We start from the raw sequence: 18,044 nt of genomic DNA, 5'->3' as shown, positions 1-18,044 counted from the left end.
TTCAGGTTCCAAAATCCAGGGGAATCCTCCTGCCCAGCTCCTTCCATGGGGACACAGACCCTGCTCAGCCCGGGCTGCAGGGACAGTGCCCAGTGCCCACATCCTGCCCCTGCCCCTGTGCCACTGGGATGGGGGCCCAGGACCCACGGCCAGGGGGTGCTGGGGTGTACATAGTTTGGGAATTCACCTTCCCTTTCTTCTTTCATCCATCCTGGGGGGGGTTTGTTGCTTGCATCTCCCCAGTGAAGGCACAGGAAAACAGGCATTTTGGCTCCTGAATTTAATTGTGCAGGAAACCAAACCCAAGAGTTTGTGACCCAGAACTAACTGTGAACAGGGGCTGCAAAAACAGGGCGTATGGGAAAGGCAGGTTTTCTGTAAGTGAATGTGTCTTTATTGCAATGGCTCTACAGTCCAATGCCTGATGGAGTTGTTTTCGATAAAAAAAGAGAAATACTTAAAAAAAAAAAAAAGAAAAAACGCCATAATTGTAATAAAAGTTCCATTATTAATGGCCATATAAGAAAAGAACACTGTTTATTTCTAAGTGGCTGATGCTCAGCAGGGCCCGGGGTGTGTCTCAGGTGGGCAGCAAAGCCCCACCCAGTGGGAGGGACACTGGTGTCCGTCCTCACAACCTGCACAGCCTCCTGAGAGGGGCTGGGAGTGCTGGGACCTGGCCAGGGGTGTCCCCAGCCCCGGGGCCACCCTGCCCTGGCTTCCCGTGCCAGCGCCCTGCCCTCGTCCTGAGCATCGTGTGGAGAGCTCGGGAGCTCTCCCAGCCTGGCCCCGCCGTGTGACGTGCCTGCAGCATTGACTCATGTGCCATAACCCGATATTGAATGCATTGTTTTTAAATAAAATGGTTTCTTGTGCATTGGGAGTCTGTAAAACTCAGCCGCGTCCGCCTCTTCCTTGCTGTGCTTCCCTGAACTGCTCACGGCCACTGATGGGCTGGTTTTACTGGAAAACGTCACAGAGGAGTTGCCAGAGGTGTTGCTGAATGTCCCCTGTATTTCACTGTGCAGCACAACGAGCGTGGGGCGGTGGGTCAGACTCTGCCCTCCCATGGAATACGTGGAGATGCAAACTATGGGAATCCGGGCTCGGCTCAGCTCTGGGTATTCGCTCCTTAACGTGAATTACATTCCCAAGAACTTCTTCCAACCCACCTCTGGCACTGGCCACTGCCCCGCACTGAGTGGTGCCCTCGGTGCCTCCCAGCAGGAATTCTGCCCTGGGTTTTTGGGAGCTCCCATAACACGGTCCCTCAGGGTGGCAGGGCCCGGAGCAGGGCACGGGAACGCGGGATCCGCGGCCGTACCGGGATGCTGCGTGACCCCGAGCCCTCGGGCTGCCGCATTTCGGGCGACTGAGAGCTAACAACCCACAGCCGACAGAACGACAGCACCGGGCTGCGGGATCTGGGGCTGCGGGATCCGGGGCTGCGGGATCTGATGCTGCCGGGACCGGGGCTGCGGGATCTGGGGCTGCCGGGACCGGGGCTGCGGGACCGGGGCTGCGGGACCGGGGCTGCGGGACCGGGGCTGCGGGATCCGGGGCTGCGGGACCGGGGCTGCGGGATCCGGGGCTGCGGGATCTGATGCTGCCGGGACCGGGGCTGCGGGATCTGGGGCTGCGGGATCTGGGGCTGCGGGACCGGGGCTGCGGGACCGGGGCTGCGGGATCTGGGGCTGCGGGATCTGATGCTGCCGGGACCGGGGCTGCGGGACCGGGGCTGCGGGATCCGGGGCTGCGGGATCTGGGGCTGTGGGACCGGGGCTGCGGGATCTGGGGCTGCCGGGACCGGGGCTGCGGGATCTGGGGCTGCGGGATCTGGGCCTGCGGGACCGGGGCTGCGGGATCTGGGGCTGCGGGATCCGGGGCTGTGGGACCGGGGCTGTGGGACCGGGGCTGCGGGATCTGGGGCTGCGGGACCGGGGCTGCGGGATGCGGGGCTGCGGGATCCGGGGCTGCGGGACCGTCTCCCGAGAGAAGCCACGCCGCTGCGGCCGTGCTGTCAGTGCCGCGGGTGGTGGAGGAGCCCCGGCCGCTCCCGGTGATGGTGCCGGTGCCGGTGCCGGTGATGGTGATGGTGATGGTGATGATGGTGATGGTGATGGTGATGGTGATGGTGATGGTGATGGTGATGGTGATGGTGATGGTGATGGTGATGGTGGTGATGCCCCCGGTACCTCCCACGCCACCTCGAAGGGGCCGCCGCAGCTTTAAGGGTCCCGCGGCGCGAGGCCCCGCCCCCCCGGCACCAGCGGCGCTCCCATTGGTCGGTGCGGGCTGGCCCCGCCCCTCTTGGTCGGTGGGTCCGGGATGGAGCGCGGCGGGGCCGGGGCCGGGGCGGAGCGGTGGGGTCGGGGCGGGGCCGATCCGGACCGGGGCGGTGGAACCGGGGCGGGGCCGATCCGGGCCGGGGCGGGGCCGATCCAGACCGGGGCGGAGCGGTGGGGTCGGGGCGGGGCCGATCCGGACCGGGGCGGAGCGGCGGGGCCGGGGCGGGGCGGTGGATCCGGGGCGGGTCCGTGCGAGGCCGGGGCGGGTCCGGCGTTGCTCCCGAGCTGCTCCCGAGCTGCTCCGGCCGCCCGCAGACGGCGGCGGCGGCGGCGCGGGGAGGACATGGCGCGGGGCGGGCCCGGCTGAGCCGCCGCTGCCCGCGGGGCCGGCGGGTGCGGGTGCGGGTGCGGGGCGGCCCCGCGGCCCCGCTGAGGAGCCGATGAGCAGCGGATGAGGAGCGGGCGCGGCGGGCGGCGCTGCCTGGGCGGGGAGCCGGGAGCGTGCGCCATGAACCCCGAGCTGGCGATGGAGCCGCTGGGCCCCCTGCACGGGGCGGCGGGGCACGAGCCGGAGCTGATGGGCAGCCCCAGCCCGCACCGGGGCGCGGGGCCGCTGCGGGGGCCGCCCCCGCACCAGGAGCTGCCCCCCGCCGCCCGGCCCGCCATGGTGCCCAGCATGGCCGCGCTGCTGGACGGCGCCGCCGAGTACCGGCCCGAGCTGCCCGTGCCGCTGCACCACGCCATGAGCGTGCCCTGCGAGGCCTCGCCGCCCGGCATGGGCATGAGCGGCACCTACACCACGCTGACGCCGCTGCAGCCGCTGCCGCCCATCTCCGCCGTCTCCGACAAGTTCCACCACCCGCACGCCCACCCGCACCACCCGCACCACCCGCACCACCACCCGCACCACCAGCAGCGCCTGCCGGGCGGCGCCGGCGGCGGCTTCGCGCTGATGCGGGACGAGCGCGGGCTGCCGGCCGTGAACAGCCTGTACGGGCCCTACAAGGAGGTGCCGGCCGTGGGGCAGAGCCTGTCGCCGCTGGGCACCGGGCTGGGCACCGGGCTGGGCTCGCAGCAGGCCCTGCACGGCTACGGCGCGCCGGGCCCCGACAAGATGCTGAGCCCCAACTTCGAGGCGCTGCCGCCGCTGCCCGTGCCCCGCGGGCTCGGCACGCCCCCGGCCATGCTGCCCCCGCTCAACGGCGCGCACCACCCCGCGCCCCCCGCCCCGCACGGCCCCGCGCTGCCCCCCGGCCGCGACCGCGACCGCGAGCGGCCGCCCCCCGCCCCGCACGGCCCGCCCGGGAGCGGCGCGGGGCAGCTGGAGGAGATCAACACCAAGGAGGTGGCACAAAGGATCACGGCGGAGCTGAAGCGCTACAGCATCCCGCAGGCCATCTTCGCGCAGCGCGTGCTGTGCCGCTCGCAGGGCACCCTCTCGGACTTGCTGCGGAACCCCAAGCCCTGGAGTAAACTCAAGTCCGGCCGGGAGACGTTCCGCAGGATGTGGAAGTGGCTGCAGGAGCCGGAGTTCCAGAGGATGTCGGCCCTGAGGCTCGCAGGTAAGTGCGGGGAGCGGAGCGCGACCCCCGGGGTCCGCACGGCCCCGCAGCGCGTCCCCCGCCGGCACCGGCCCGGCCCGCGCTCCGCCGTGCCCCGCGGGGCTGTGCGGGCCAGTGCGGGGCCGGCCGGTCCCCGTCTCCCGCAGCCAGCGCGGCCCGGGCCGGCGGGGCTGTGCGGGGCTGTGCGGGGCTATGCGGGGCTCGGGACCGGCGGAGGGGACAGCTCCGCTGCGGGCGGCGGGGCCGGGGCTGCTCTCCAGGGCCCGGTGCTGAAACTGCGCGCCCCGCACGTCCCCGCGCTCTCCCCGAGCATCCCGTCCTGCCGCTCCCGGCGCTGCGGGGGCTCCGCGTCCCGGGACAGGCGGGGCCGAGCGGGTGGCCGGACCCCGCGCAGCCCCCGCGCAGCCCCCGCAGCCCCGGCCCGGCCGCATTGTCCGCGGAGGGAGCGCGGGCTCCCCCTGGCGCGGCCGCGGGGCAGCGCAGCCCCCATTGTTCTGCGGGGCACAGACCCCCGCACCGACCCGCGCAGCGACCCCGGCAGCGCCCAGCGCGGGGCACAGCGGGGCGGGATGTGCGGGGCACAGCGGGGCGGGACGTGCGGGGTGCCCGCAGCGCGGGGGGTGCCCCCAGGTCGGTACTGCGGGCAGGGCAGGCAGGGCGGCTCTGCCTCCCACCGCGGGGAGGGTACCAGGCACGGGGTGGGCTGTGGCACGGCGGACACGAGTGGGACAGCGCGGGGCGTGCGGGGGCCGGGGCTCTCTGCTCCGACAGACCAACCCCGGGGGGAGTTGTGTCACCGAGCCCGTCCTTCTGTCGTTGCGATTGATGCCGCCCCGAGCAGAGTGACCCCCGCGCAGAGTGACCCCCACGCACAGTGACCCCCACGCACAGTGATCCCCGAGCACAGTGACCCCCGAGCACAGTGACCCCCGAGCACAGTGACCCCCGCGCAGACTGACCCCCGCGCACAGTGACCCCCGCGCAGACTGACCCCCGCGCACAGTGACCCCCGCGCAGACTGACCCCCGAGCACAGTGATCCCCGAGCATTGTGACCCCCGCGCAGGGTGACCCCCGAGCACAGTGACCCCCGCGCAGACTGACCCCCGCGCACAGTGACCCCCGCGCACAGTGACCCCCGCGCACAGTGACCCCCATGCAGAGTGACCCCCGCGCAGGGTGACCCCCGAGCACAGTGACCCCCGCGCAGGGTGACCCCCGCGCAGACTGACCCCCGAGCACAGTGACCCCCGCGCACAGTGACCCCCGCGCAGACTGACCCCCGCGCAGACTGACCCCCGCGCAGACTGACCCCCGCGCAGGGTGACCCCCGCGCACAGTGACCCCCGTGGGCAGGGGCTGTGGCGCACCCGGAGTGGTGGCCAGGGGCACACGGGGGGCTCTGCGGTGGGGCGGTGGGCGCAGAGTCCCCGCACACGGGGATGGGATGCGGCGGGGAAGGGGCCGAGGAGCCGGGAATGATGGATGGCCGCAATCCCTGCCCGGTGCTGCGGGTCAGACACGCTCCTCCCGTCCCTTCCAGCGCCGCGGGCACCGGCCCCGCTCTGTTCGCAGCCGAGGGGTGGCTGTGGCAGGAGCAGCAGAGACACAAAACGGGTTTGGGGATCTTGCCGGGCACGCGGCGATGTCGCCTTCACAAACAAACGCGTATCCAGGGGGAAATCGATGCAGATAATGTTTAGATGATTAAAAGAGCATTAATGTTGGCAACAGGAGCATCAACGCATGGACCCAGTTTTCATTGATCTGGAACCTGAGCCGGCTCATTTCCAGTAATGATGCTGGTGCTTTTCCTTCCCAGCACCGGTCCCGGGTGGGGGTTCCCTACATATAGGGCAGAAAATCGGGGATTGCAGCTACACACAGAGTTGTGCCTGTAGAATTCTGGCTCTGCCCTTTCCCAGTCCCCCTGGATGCCTTTGCATCCAGGAGTGAAGTTTGGAGAGAGCTCAGGCGCCGAGTGGGCACGGATTCCCCGTGGAGTGGGAAAGACCTTTGCAAATTACCTTTCCCTTCAGGAAATCGATTATTTTAATTTCCTTTTATTACCACGTGTGAATAAGCGGCCCCGTTGCCTCGGTGCTTCCTTTACTCGCTTGCTTAAATCCCTCTGAGCACGGGGAAAAAACCTGAGCTATTTCAGATTTCTGAAAAACAAAAGATCCCCACCAGCTTTTTGCCGCATAGTGCTGGACATTTTTCCCAAATGGGGTGAAAATCTGCTGTCCTTGGAGGGAAATCCCTCTTTCCCTGTGGGAGCTGTAGCAGAGGGGTGTGCTTAGCATTTCTTCTTGTTGGAGAAGATATACAATAATGTTGTTATTCTTTTCTGATCTCATTTAATCTCGTTATTTCTGTGCTTGTTAGCTCTTCTTGGGGGTCTTCAAGGCTGCTGCACCAGGGCCGGTGGTCGGGGGTTCTGTGCAGGGAGGTGCGGGAGGTCAGTGCGGCTTTGGAGCCCCGAGGGGTCCCGTTCTGCGGTCCCTGTGTCCCCCCGGGGGAAGGGGCCAGTGCCCTCCCGTGTCCCCTGCTCCCGTTCTGGGGTCCCTGTGTCCCCCCGGGGGAAGCGGCCAGTGCCCTCCCGTGTCCCCTGCTCCTGGTTTGGGGTCCCTGTGTCCCCCCGGGGGAAGCGGCTAGTGCCCTCCCGTGTCCCCTGCTCCCGTTCTGGGGTCCCTGTGTCCCCCCGGGGGAAGCGGCCAGTGCCCTCCCGTGTCCCCTGCTCCCGTTCTGGGGTCCCTGTGTCCCCCCGGGGGAAGCGGCCAGTGCCCTCCCGTGTCCCCTGCTCCCGGTTTGGGGTCCCTGTGTCCCCCCGGGGGAAGCGGCCAGTGCCCTCCCGTGTCCCCTGCTCCCGGTTTGGGGTCCCTGTGTCCCCCCGGGGGAAGCGGCCAGTGCCCTCCCGTGTCCCCTGCTCGCGGTTTGGGGTCCCTGTGTCCCCCCGGGGGAAGCGGCCAGTGCCCTCCCGTGTCCCCTGCTCCCGTTCTGGGGTCCCTGTGTCCCCCCGGGGGAAGCGGCCAGTGCCCTCCCGTGTCCCCTGCTCGCGGTTTGGGGTCCCTGTGTCCCCCCGGGGGAAGCGGCCAGTGCCCTCCCGTGTCCCCTGCTCCCGTTCTGGGGTCCCTGTGTCCCCCCGGGGGAAGCGGCGAGTGCCCTCCCGTGTCCCCTGCTCCCGTTCTGGGGTCCCTGTGTCCCCCCGGGGGAAGCGGCCAGTGCCCTCCCGTGTCCCCTGCTCCCGTTCTGGGGTCCCTGTGTCCCCCCGGGGGAAGCGGCCAGTGCCCTCCCGTGTCCCCTGCTCCCGTTCTGGGGTCCCTGTGTCCCCCCGGGGGAAGGGGCCAGTGCCCTCCCGTGTCCCCTGCTCCCGTTCTGGGGTCCCTGTGTCCCCCCGGGGGAAGCGGCCAGTGCCCTCCCGTGTCCCCTGCTCCCGTTCTGGGGTCCCTGTGTCCCCCCGGGGGAAGCGGCCAGTGCCCTCCCGTGTCCCCTGCTCCCGGTTTGGGGTCCCGGTGTCCCCCCGGGGGAAGCGGCCAGTGCCCTCCCGTGTCCCCTGCTCGCGGTTTGGGGTCCCTGTGTCCCCCCGGGCGAAGCGGCCAGTGCCCTCCCGTGTCCCCTGCTCCCGTTCTGGGGTCCCTGTGTCCCCCCGGGGGAAGGGGCCAGTGCCCTCCCGTGTCCCCTGCTCCCGTTCTGGGGTCCCTGTGTCCCCCCGGGGGAAGCGGCCAGTGCCCTCCCGTGTCCCCTGCTCCCGTTCTGGGGTCCCTGTGTCCCCCCGGGGGAAGCGGCCAGTGCCCTCCCGTGTCCCCTGCTCGCGGTTTGGGGTCCCTGTGTCCCCCCGGGGGAAGGGGCCAGTGCCCTCCCGTGTCCCCTGCTCCCGGTTTGGGGTCCCTGTGTCCCCCCGGGGGAAGGGGCCAGTGCCCTCCCGTGTCCCCTGCTCGCGGTTTGGGGTCCCTGTGTCCCCCCGGGGGAAGCGGCGAGTGCCCTCCCGTGTCCCCTGCTCGCGGTTTGGGGTCCCTGTGTCCCCCCGGGGGAAGCGGCCAGTGCCCTCCCGTGTCCCCTGCTCCCGGTTTGGGGTCCCTGTGTCCCCCCGGGGGAAGCGGCCAGTGCCCTCCCGTGTCCCCTGCTCGCGGTTTGGGGTCCCTGTGTCCCCCCGGGGGAAGCGGCCAGTGCCCTCCCGTGTCCCCTGCTCCCGGTTTGGGGTCCCTGTGTCCCCCCGGGGGAAGCGGCCAGTGCCCTCCCGTGTCCTCTGCGCTGCCCCGGGGCAGGGACGGGGGTTTGGGGGGTCGGACAAACGCTTGTCCCGCAAAGGGACCCTCGAGAAGCGCCCCCGGGCTCTCGGTCTGCCCGGACGAGGCCCCGTCCCCAAAAGCGCTGCTGACGCCGCTCCTGCTCCTCCCCACCGGGGCAGCCCCTCGGGCCGGGGGTCTGGGGGCTCTGCCCGGGCCCTCCGCCCGCCCTCCCTCCCTGCTCGTGGGTCCCTCCGTCCCTGCGGGCTCCGCAGGGCGCTCCGCCGCCGCTTTCCCTTCCCCGAGGCGGAACCACCGTAGCGATGATGTTGGATCGCTCTGGTACCGAACACCGGCGGGGATTCAGCCGCGCAAAGCCCCGGGCCGGGCCCAGAGCCGGCCGAGCGAGCGGCGGCACCGTCAGCACCACGGACAGCGGCGGGGCAGGGACGGATGGACGGAGGGACAGAGGGAGGAGAGAAGGGGCAGGGGCCAGACGGGACCCCCAGGGACTGTCCCTGTCCCAGACCCCGGCGAGCCGTGGGCGACAGAAACAAGGGGGGCAGCTCCACATGCCCCCAGTGCCAGGGCAGACCCCCTGAACCCCAAATCCCCAGGGCAGATCCCCCTGAACCCCAAACCCCCAGGGCAGATCCCCTTGCACCCCAAATCTCCAGTGCCAGGGCAGACCCCCTGAACCCCAAACCCCCAGGCCAGACCCCCTGAACCCCAAACCCCAGCGCCAGGGAGAGGGGTCCCAGAGCAGCTGATGCCAGGGGGGCTGTGGGCACTCACCCACCCTTCCTCTGCCTCTTCTCTCTCTGAGTTTTGAGACTATTTCCTTGTCTGTAGCCACAGCTAAAAATTGAGGCTTAATAACATCTGTATCAAGCATGTTATTTATATATATCTCTATATAAAACTATTTCTTAGTGTTGAACTAAATGTACAGGTACGTGAAGGTTCTTTGAAAGGTGCTTAGTGGCTTGAATTATTAGTGCTCTCTTCAGCCATAGATTAGTGGTTGTGTTTGAACAATCCAAGCAGTAAATTGTGGTGCCAGGTGATTAATTATATTTCTCCTGTACCAACTTCCCAAAATAATAACCTGCCCCTGCTTTTTTTTGCTCCACTCCCATTTCTGAAGGCTCTTCTGCCCTGCAGAAATCTGAGCCCTGTTTTGGTGCAGCAAACAGCTTTTATCAGTTTCTTGATCATTTGATAAGGTTAAATCTGAGCACATTTGTCATTCAATTCACTTCTGTATTTTTCCTTCTGTGTTGTTAAAGACACAGTTAATTGATCACTTGATGTTACTCATTCTGAAGCTTTTCTTCACTATTTCCTTATAATATTTTCCTACATCTTGTTTTTTCCTGTACCTCTTGCCTGTCACCCTCTGAACTGTGGTACCCCAAACTCAAATACTCCTCTGCAGGTGAAAACTGCCACAATTTATTTCTGGCAAGGTGAAAGCATTTTTGCCAAAGGGCTTTATTTTCCAGCAACTGGTGCTGGTTCTTCCCTCTCTCTTTGAAGGGGCTCATCTTATCCCCACCAGACACAGCAAAAAAGGAGACCCCCCTCCTGTTAACTTTGTATTTAAGGCTCCCACCTTGTCTCCTCTGGAAAAAAAAAAAGCCTGTCATGCTCTGGCACTGAGTGTGCAGGAAAGCCTCGTGTCCATCTCTTTTTCCAAGGTAAAGGATTTTCTATCCAGCTCTATCAATCTTGCAGCCTTTGCATAAAAGGCCCCCTGATTTAGAGAGGGGTTTGGCCCACAGAAATCACACCAAACAGGCTGATCTCACACGGGCTCAGTGATAAGATCAGCTGATGGCTGATAGAAATGCAATCAAAAAAGAAATTGGAGCGTTTGGGGGTTGCTTGGGGTTTTTGAGCTATAAAATCAAACTGCTCCACTGTGAAAAAGGACCTCAAGCCACTGGTAAATGCTGCACAAAGGAATTATTAGGCAAGCAATAGAGGCTGGCAGGTTCCCAAAACACAAATTGTCTCCGAGACCAAAATATCTCTCAGTAAGAGGGAACATATTTATGAGCTGTGGTGATTTTCCAGCAGTTCTCATCCCCCATAATGGGCAGGGAGCAGGGCCCTGTGTGAGGCATTAAAGCTCTGGCTGCAGGAGGGGCAGGAAGAGCAGCAGGAAATCCTCAGGGAGCTTCCACACACCTGTTTGTCTGTCCCTGTTCCCTGGGCTGGTCCTGCTTATCCTTCCCCTGCTGTGCTGGGGGATCCAGGGCCCCTCTCCCCACCTTCCTCACCTCCACCTTCGTGGGCAAAGGAAGGACATTTCCCTCTGCTGAGCTTCCAGAATCCCTGGGAGGAAGGGAATGGGAAGCTGAGTGTGTGAAGAACATCCATCCCTTCTGCCAGGGTTGCTCTTGCCATGTGTGTTCAGGTGCCAGGAGGGCACGGACAGCCAGGATGGCAGCACAGCCAGGATGGCAGCACAGCCAGGCTGTCCCAGGTCAGCTGGCAGAGCTTTGCTCCTCTCCTCTCCTCTCCTCTCCTCTCCTCTCCTCTCCTCTCCTCTCCTCTCCTCTCCTCTCCTCTCCCTCTCCCTCTCCCTCTCCCTCTCCCTCTCCCTCTCCCTCTCCCTCTCCCTCTCCCTCTCTCTCCTCTCCTCAAACCCACCCTCTCAATAACAGCCAGTGAGAGGAACTAGTCGTGTCCTGCTTTCCCCCACGGGACAGAATTTCTGCAAACAGGAGCACACACAGGGCCTGCTGGATCCTCCTTCCCCTTGCAGGGAGATTTCAGGCTCCTGTTCAGGGCTGCCTTACCCACCTCAGCTTTGCATCCCCAGCCCTTTCTTGGAAAAGCTGCCTGAGGCACATCCCTTTCTCCAGAGGAGAAGGTCCCAGCTGGTGTGGCACTCAGGGCTGTGCTGGTGCATCCCTTGGAGCTGCAGAGCTCTGGGAATGTGGGAATGGGGAAGGTCTGGCTGCATCCCTGAGCCCTGGCAAGGGGAATATAAATCCCTGTCACTGTTCAGTGTTATAGTTCAGCTGGAAACTATTTGGGGATTCAAAGGGAGAGTCTCCAGCAGAAGGGGAAGCATAAATCTCCCAGGGTTACACATGAAGGACTCTGAGAGCTCAGCTGGGAGGATCCTGAGCCTGGAGAGGGTTCCTGGGCAGCCTGGCATGGCCTGGGGTGGCTGTTCCCTGGTCCTGCTTCCTCCCGCTCCCATCCTCGCCCTGGAGTGCAGTAGATTGGCCCTATCCCATCTATTATTTATTATTCCTTATTAGTGAGGGAGGTGCTCAGAGCCCCTGTCAGAGCCCCCTCTCTGAGGGGGGTGTTGCAGCCCTGCAGGGATTTACAGCCCAATTCCAGCCCTCCAGCAGATTTACAGGAGGCTGGACACAAACAGCCTGGGAGCTGCTCTGTGTGTCAGGGGGAAACATAAACCAGCCACATGCCCAAAATAATTCCTCTTTGCTTCTCCCAAAGCTGAGGATGCAGGGCCTGGAGAGGGTCAGTGTTCCCTGTGGGACAGGAAAATCAGAGGGACACAAACACCAGGGGAAACAGGCAGGCTGGGCCCTGGTTTTGGAGCATTGCAGGAATCCCTGGATCTCCAGGCAGGGAACACCTCACTGTTACAGGAGCTTTCAGTGAGCGAGCAAAGGAACCTCCAGTAAAGGCAGATCTTCTGTGGAAGGACAGAATCAGCACTTGGGGCCACACATCCCAGCTGGTTTTTGGGGGAGATGCCATCAGGGGCATTGCTGGGGTTCCAGAGACCAGGAGTGTGGTGTGTGTGCAGCTGGGAGGGGCAGCACCCCCTGCCCACCCCGACAATGTGATTATTTGCATCTTCATTCCGACTGTTCCGTGTCCCATAATGATTCTGTACACAGTGGAGTACTTAACCTAATTTGTATTGATCCCACTCTCCCTCCTGCATGCATACTTAATTCAGAGAGGTAATCAAATTGATTGCTGGGGCCTAGTTTTTGAGAGATTGTAGTAACAGGCATATACAAGGGGCTGCTTTAAGTGAATCACAGCGAAAGAAAAACATTTTAAACCTTTGGAAAACGTTTTGATGGTCATTTCATTGTGCTCAGCATTACCAGAGTAATTCCATTTCCCTCACATTGAGGGGGTGGAATCGAGGAGCAGCTTTGGTTCCATCAGACAGATAACTATTAGTAGGGACATGGAGTGTGATGATACTCACTGTGTTGCAGCATCAGGTCCCTCTGAACACCCCTCAAATCATGGGGTTCCACTTCAGTCCCTGCTAAGGGAGGCAGCACTGCCCATTGCTGAGCTTTTCCTCTGTTGTCTCAGTGTAAAAGCATCTTTAGTCTGGGGTAAAAGGAGAAAGAACCTTTTTACATTTCTTTTTTTCCACACTTCTGGCTTCCAGTTCTCACCAGTTGTCCATTTTCTTCCATAGAACATGTTCAGTTTTAACCACAGCTGATAAATCAAATTGTGCTTGGAATCCAGACCGTCCCTTCCCTTCCCTCCACTGTTCAAACCTTTCTCTTTTTTCCCAGAAAAGCTCCTGATTTTATTAAAGTGCTCCCCCAGGTTTCTGTCTGAGAGAGGCACACGAGGCACAGCCTTTGCCTTTGGGGGGCCTTTCGAGAGCAACCTCAACAGTTCAAGGAAAGTATTTACTGAATGCATCGAAAAGCACATCCCTCTGCATTATTTATGATCAGATACCAATAACTGTAAAACCCAGAGTATCTCTGGACATAAATTAGTGATGGTAGAAACACTCCACTCGTCCCAGTGTCCCGGAACCTTTTAGAAGCTGCAGCAGAGATGCTGGTGCTCGTCACGTCTCCAGCACTGGGGACATCCCCTTGTGGATTCTGGACACATGGCAGAGTAAATCCAGCCTCAGATCTGCTTCTGCAGCTCTGACAGGCAGCAGGATGTTCTCTGTGGGGTGTTAGGGGTGCAGTCAGAGCCCACATTCCTCCCTCCTGATGCCTTTGGGCTATTGAGCTCGGGGCCCTGGCTGTGGCCACCACTGGGACACAGAACAGGCTCACCTGGACACCTGCAGCGTGTCCAGGCAGGAGCATCCCCTCCCTGCTGCTGTTCCCACAGCTCCCAGTGCCCTGTGCCCCGGCAGCTGCTCCAGGGACACCCCCCAGCCCCTGGCTCTGGCTTGGACCTGACTGCACAGTGTCCTCTCTTGCACTTTGGGGTATTCTGGAGTCTGACCTTGACCTCCCTCTGCTGCAGCCACTGGAATTCAGGGCTGGGATCAGCCACTCCAACAAAATGCTCCAGTTTCCTGCAGTTTCCCTGCACAGAGGGAGCTGCTCAGTGGGCACTGACTGGGCCACACTCTGCCCTCACTTGGGGTTAATTATAGACCTTTCCCCTGTCTGAGTTCTGCTTTTGGGCCAGGTTCATTCCACATTCCAGACCTGCAGAATTATTTAACAGGGCTGTTTAGACCCTGCCCACTCATCAGTTCTCTGGGCCTGTTCTGTGCAGGCACATTACCCAGCCATGTCAACATATGGATTTTCTGCCCGTGCCCGGTGCAGGAGCCTGGCTGGGCTATTTTTAAGTGTGGCTGAGCTCTGTCAGCGGGGTTGGTTTCAGCACCGGCTGTGCTCTCTGTGCTGATAAATAAGGGAGCTGTTAATGGGGGTGTTTCAGGCTCCATTAGCCTCTCTCAGCACAGCGATGGCCTGACCTGAGCTCCCACAGGCCTTTCTGGCTTCAGCCCTGGGAGAACCCTGGGCAGGGGACAGGAGCAGTGCCCTGGGGGGTGACAATGGCACTGCAGAAGTCAGGCTGGAGGGGCAGGACTGAGCTGAGCTGGTGCCAGACCCCCCTCTGGAAGGCTGAGCTGGCCCACGTGGGGCCACCCATGCCATGGGACTGGGGTTTCCCCGTGGTGGTCACACAAAGTTGCTGCCACCCAACCTTTGAGCAGGGTTTGCTTTGGAGTGTTTAGAGGGATAAAAGTCTCCTGCTGGGAGGTTCTGGGGGTGTGAGTGCCAATGCAGCCCTTGGACCTGCCGCGTCCCAGCCGGTGTCACACCCGCCGTGTGCCCGTCCCCAGGGTGGCTGGAGGGGTCTGTGGGCCCACCCTGACCCTCTCTCTCTCTGTTCTCTGCCCACCCTTCCCAGCCTGCAAACGCAAAGAGCAGGAGCCCAGCAAAGAGCGGAACAACTCACAGAAGAAATCGCGCCTGGTGTTCACGGACCTGCAGCGCCGAACGCTCTTCGCCATCTTCAAGGAGAACAAGCGCCCCTCCAAGGAGATGCAGATCACCATCTCCCAGCAGCTGGGCCTGGAGCTCACCACCGTCAGCAACTTCTTCATGAACGCCCGCCGGCGCAGCCTGGAGAAGTGGCAGGACGACCTGAGCTCCGGGGGCTCCTCCTCGGCCCCCGGCTCCTGTCCCAAAGCCTGAGGGGCACGGCCGGCACGGCTGGCACGGCTGGCACGGCAGAGAGGGCGGCTTCCCGCAGGGCCCTTCACTGGTGACTTCTAAAGCACAATCCTCCCAGCCCACCCCCGGCCCGGCTGTCCCCGAGGACATCCCGCAGCTCCCGTCAGTCTCAGCAGGCGAGTCCCACCCCAACCTCCCTCTGGACAACACAAAGCTCAGGACAGGCGAGGCAGGTCTGAAACGCAGGGCAGTCGCTCCTGAGGAGGAGAGTTCCTCCTGAGCCCGGAATTCCCGGCTGGAAGGAGCTCCAGCTCCGGCCCTGCCGTGTGCTGGCCACACGCCCCGCGAGGACGGAGCAGAGGCTGGCACTGAAGAACCCAAGTTTTGAAACTCAGGCATGGCTTTTGTTAAGTGTTTTAAGGGAAAGCAAAGATCAAATTCCAGTTTTTGGTTGGTTGGTTGGTTTGATTGAACCGGTTTGTCGTTGGATCAGATTCAGTTCCCTCGAGCCCGGAGCACCAAGCACAAAGTCGTGGCTGCGGCGCTGGGCCCGCCCCGGCTCCCGGCGCTGTGCCAGCTGCAGCCTGGCACACGGCAGCCCCAAGCACAGCTGTCAGCTCGGCCCAGGGGCTGTGTTTGTACCTCATGCACACTCAGGAGGTCGATGGAACTGCTACAGGACCTGGAGCAAACACAACCTTTTGAAAAGTTTTGGTTTTTTTAGGTCATTATTGCACCCTTTTTGGTTTCTCCTTGGCAACATCCTTGTTGCTGAACCTTTTTCAGTGCTCACCGTGGGTTTGTTCATTTTTTCGGTATTTTGTGGTACTTCCAAGCAGGAACAAGCCCCAGGACAAGCCCTCCAGATGCCACTGACCGTTTCAGACGTGCCGCAGCGATTCCATCACATCCCCAATTCCTTTTCCCCGCCCGCCGCCGGCGCCGGCGGGAACAGCACACCAAAGAAAGGATTTCTGCAAGCCAAAGATGTTACCCCTGCCCTTTCTGCTCGCCATGGCTGGGGTGGGTGGGTGGGTGGGTGGTGCTGGGAAGCCCCCCAGCCCCGAGCCCTCTCTGTGCCCCTGCAGCGGAGCCGCCCCCGACCGGGCACCCAGCGCGGTCCTGGCTCTCCAGAGACACTTGAGACTTTTTTTATGTGCTACTTAATCGAAACCAAAGAAACGTTTTCTGCACCTAATTCTTCTGCAACAAACTGTTCCACTGAAAGATAAAATAAAAATTAAAATTTAAAAAAAAAAAACCAAACCAAGGAAGCACGTCAGGAAGCAAACAAGTCCCACACTGTTTTACAGACACCTCGGACGTTTTGGGAAGCAGATCTCAAAGAAAGGGTTGACAGGAAGGAGGACAAAGCAAAGCCAGTATACAATTGCTGCTTCATTTGACAACTCCAGTCATCTCAAAGTTGAAGATTGTCTTTAATTTGTGCCTATGCAGTTTTTTCAAAAGAACAAGGAACAGAGCAACCAAAACCTCAACAGCTACAATACCAAAGATGAGGATCCTCACTCCTCGTGTTTCTGTTTGTTTTCTCCTCTTGCACACGAATGCACAGCCCCACTGCTCTCTGGACAGGTAACACCTCTGAGTCTGTGCAGCCCAGGCGTGGGTTGTTTATGTTCTCCTGTTTCTGCCCCACCTCCCCAAGAGCTGCATGGACTCCAAGTGCCAGATGCTGGGATACTACACTGGTATGTGCCCTCCCTCCAGGAAAACTCGTGGGTTGGGTGTGACCTGAGTGTTGTGTCCTGTGTGTGTGAACAGCCACCCTCCTGTATGTGACATGGGCACAGAAACCTCCCCCTTCCTGCTCTTCCCCTTGCAATGGGTGTGATTTCTGTCCCTGTCAGTGCTGGGCAGCACCACAGCCCTGCTCCAAAATCGAGTTTTCAGCAGTTCCTGTGGCAGTTCAGGAGCTGGCTTTGACATATTGGACATGGAATGTTTGTTGATCCAGGTCATGATGATCCAAATCATCCAAATTTATCCCCCAAGTCAGACCACAGTGGTACCATCCTGCTCCTCTCTGCCTTTAAACAAGGGCTGCTTTTTAACTGCTTCCCAGGACTGTTGCTGTCATTTCCCAGTGATTGCACTTAGAAAAGAAAGAAAGTAAGTCCAGAAGCCTTGTCTGCTCAGGGCAGGGAAGGTTTCTGGAGAGCAGTTCAGGATCCTCCCAGCTGAACTGGCAGCACGTGCCTGCCCTGGAAGTCAAGGCATCCCTCAGCAGAGGTTTCCAGGCAGGTAGGGAGTGATTCCACAGAGGAGCCCGTGGCCAGCCATGGAGCAAAGCTGCCAAAATGTGGCTCAGGTCCGGGCTGAGGGTGTACCAAGGGCTCCTCACCCAAACCCAGTATCTGAGAGAGAGGAGCCTGGAGCCAGCAGGCTGTGGAGCAGGCCCAGCTGAGGTGGTTGAGCTTTCCCCTCCATTCCCACCCAGGTGTCCATCAAAGCAGCCTCTCCATGTGCATTTTGAACATGGCATTGCCCTCAGGGGAGGTGTCTGATGCTGGCAGTGCCCCCAGACTCTGCAGGGCTGCCAGGTGTCCATCCCTTCCCTCAGGCAGGAGATGCCACAGCCCAGTGCAAACCCCCGTGCCCGTTCCTCACCCTCCCTTCCTGCAGCTGCCAGGCAGGGAAGGGCATTGGATCAGCAGGGAGTGAGCCCAGGTCATGCTCTGAGCACGTGCTTGGCTGTGGGACAGACACCTCACCTGAGGGCTTCTTATTCCTGCCCAGAGTTCAGCCCAACAGCCCCAGCACAGGGGAGCTGGATCAGGTACAAGTTACTTACAGATTTCTTTTACAATTATTTACCAGTTTCTCCTCAGTGAAGTCACTCATTCTCTCCAAATGGTGGAAGTGTTTGTTCATGGCTGGGGAAGAAACAACACTGGTGAGGCTGCTCTGGGCTGGGCACTCAAATGTATCAACAGTCACAGACCATTTCCATCTGCAAATCCTGCTGCATTTTTATCCCTGCACCTCTCATGGCCCATGTGGCATCTTCCATCTCACTGTCCCCCTCACAGGCCTTTATGTAGCAGCTCCCTGAGAGGAGGAGCGTTGGAATCCCGGGATGTGGGAGCAGCTCCCTGCTCCCAAACCAAACCCAAACAGATAAGTCCCCTTTCTATACCACGTATTTATGAATCTGTAGAGCTGTGTAATGTAACCTGTTGCTTTATTTATCCTGCTGCAAAAGACTGGTGTGTGCAGAGAGTGTCCCACATCTCCCAGAGCGGGGACGTGGAGTTACAACCACGGGCACAGCCGAGATGGATTCAACTGTCCAGAAACTTGGATGTTGCTTCACTCACCCACCAGGGAACAAGGAATGTGCTCGAGGACTTCGGTTGAATAGCTTTATTCTGGATCTCCCTTACCCACAGCTGAATCCAAAGACCTGGGAAGGACTCAACCAGCAAACCTCGCTCATCCCTGCAGGGGGAATGGGGATCCCAGCCCTGGGAATCCCAGCCCTGCAGGGGGAATGGGGATCCCAGCCCTGCAGGGGGAATGGGGATCCCAGCCC

General features: G+C 61.4%; 2 protein-coding genes across 3 annotated transcripts in view; one reads left to right on the top strand and one right to left on the bottom strand.

Annotated features, from left to right (window-relative positions):
• Positions 1-2,739: 2,739 nt before the first annotated feature.
• On the top strand, positions 2,740-14,883 carry ONECUT2 (one cut homeobox 2). The gene is made up of 2 exons (XM_071579914.1): positions 2,740-3,850; positions 14,223-14,883. The coding sequence occupies exons 1-2, from the start codon at positions 2,740-2,742 to the stop codon at positions 14,507-14,509; spliced, it is 1,398 nt and encodes a 465-aa protein (XP_071436015.1). The 3' UTR covers positions 14,510-14,883.
• The window catches only part of FECH (ferrochelatase), a 32,866-nt gene continuing 26,925 nt past the window's right edge, over positions 12,104-18,044 (bottom strand). Inside the window, exon 11 of one of the 2 annotated variants that reach the window (XM_071579917.1) lies at positions 12,104-12,422. In XM_071579917.1, coding sequence (XP_071436018.1) covers positions 12,345-12,422 — 78 coding nt within the window. In that variant the 3' untranslated portion in view covers positions 12,104-12,344. Of the gene's footprint in view, positions 12,423-14,448; positions 17,386-18,044 lie in introns of those variants that run through there. The other variant, XM_071579920.1, reaches the window with a different exon arrangement.

Source organism: Pithys albifrons, chromosome Z (genome assembly GCF_047495875.1).
Source record: "Pithys albifrons albifrons isolate INPA30051 chromosome Z, PitAlb_v1, whole genome shotgun sequence".
NCBI lineage: Eukaryota > Metazoa > Chordata > Aves > Passeriformes > Thamnophilidae > Pithys > Pithys albifrons.
This window is presented reverse-complemented; position numbering and strand designations above follow the sequence as displayed.

Coding starts and splice junctions, on each gene's coding strand:
- ONECUT2 (XM_071579914.1), top strand. CDS start 2,740: ATGAGGAGCGGGCGCGGCGGGCGGCGCTGCCTGGGCGGGGAGCCGGGA. Junction 3,851..14,222: donor GTCGGCCCTGAGGCTCGCAG/GTAAGTGCGGGG, acceptor CACCCTTCCCAG/CCTGCAAACGCAAAGAGCAG.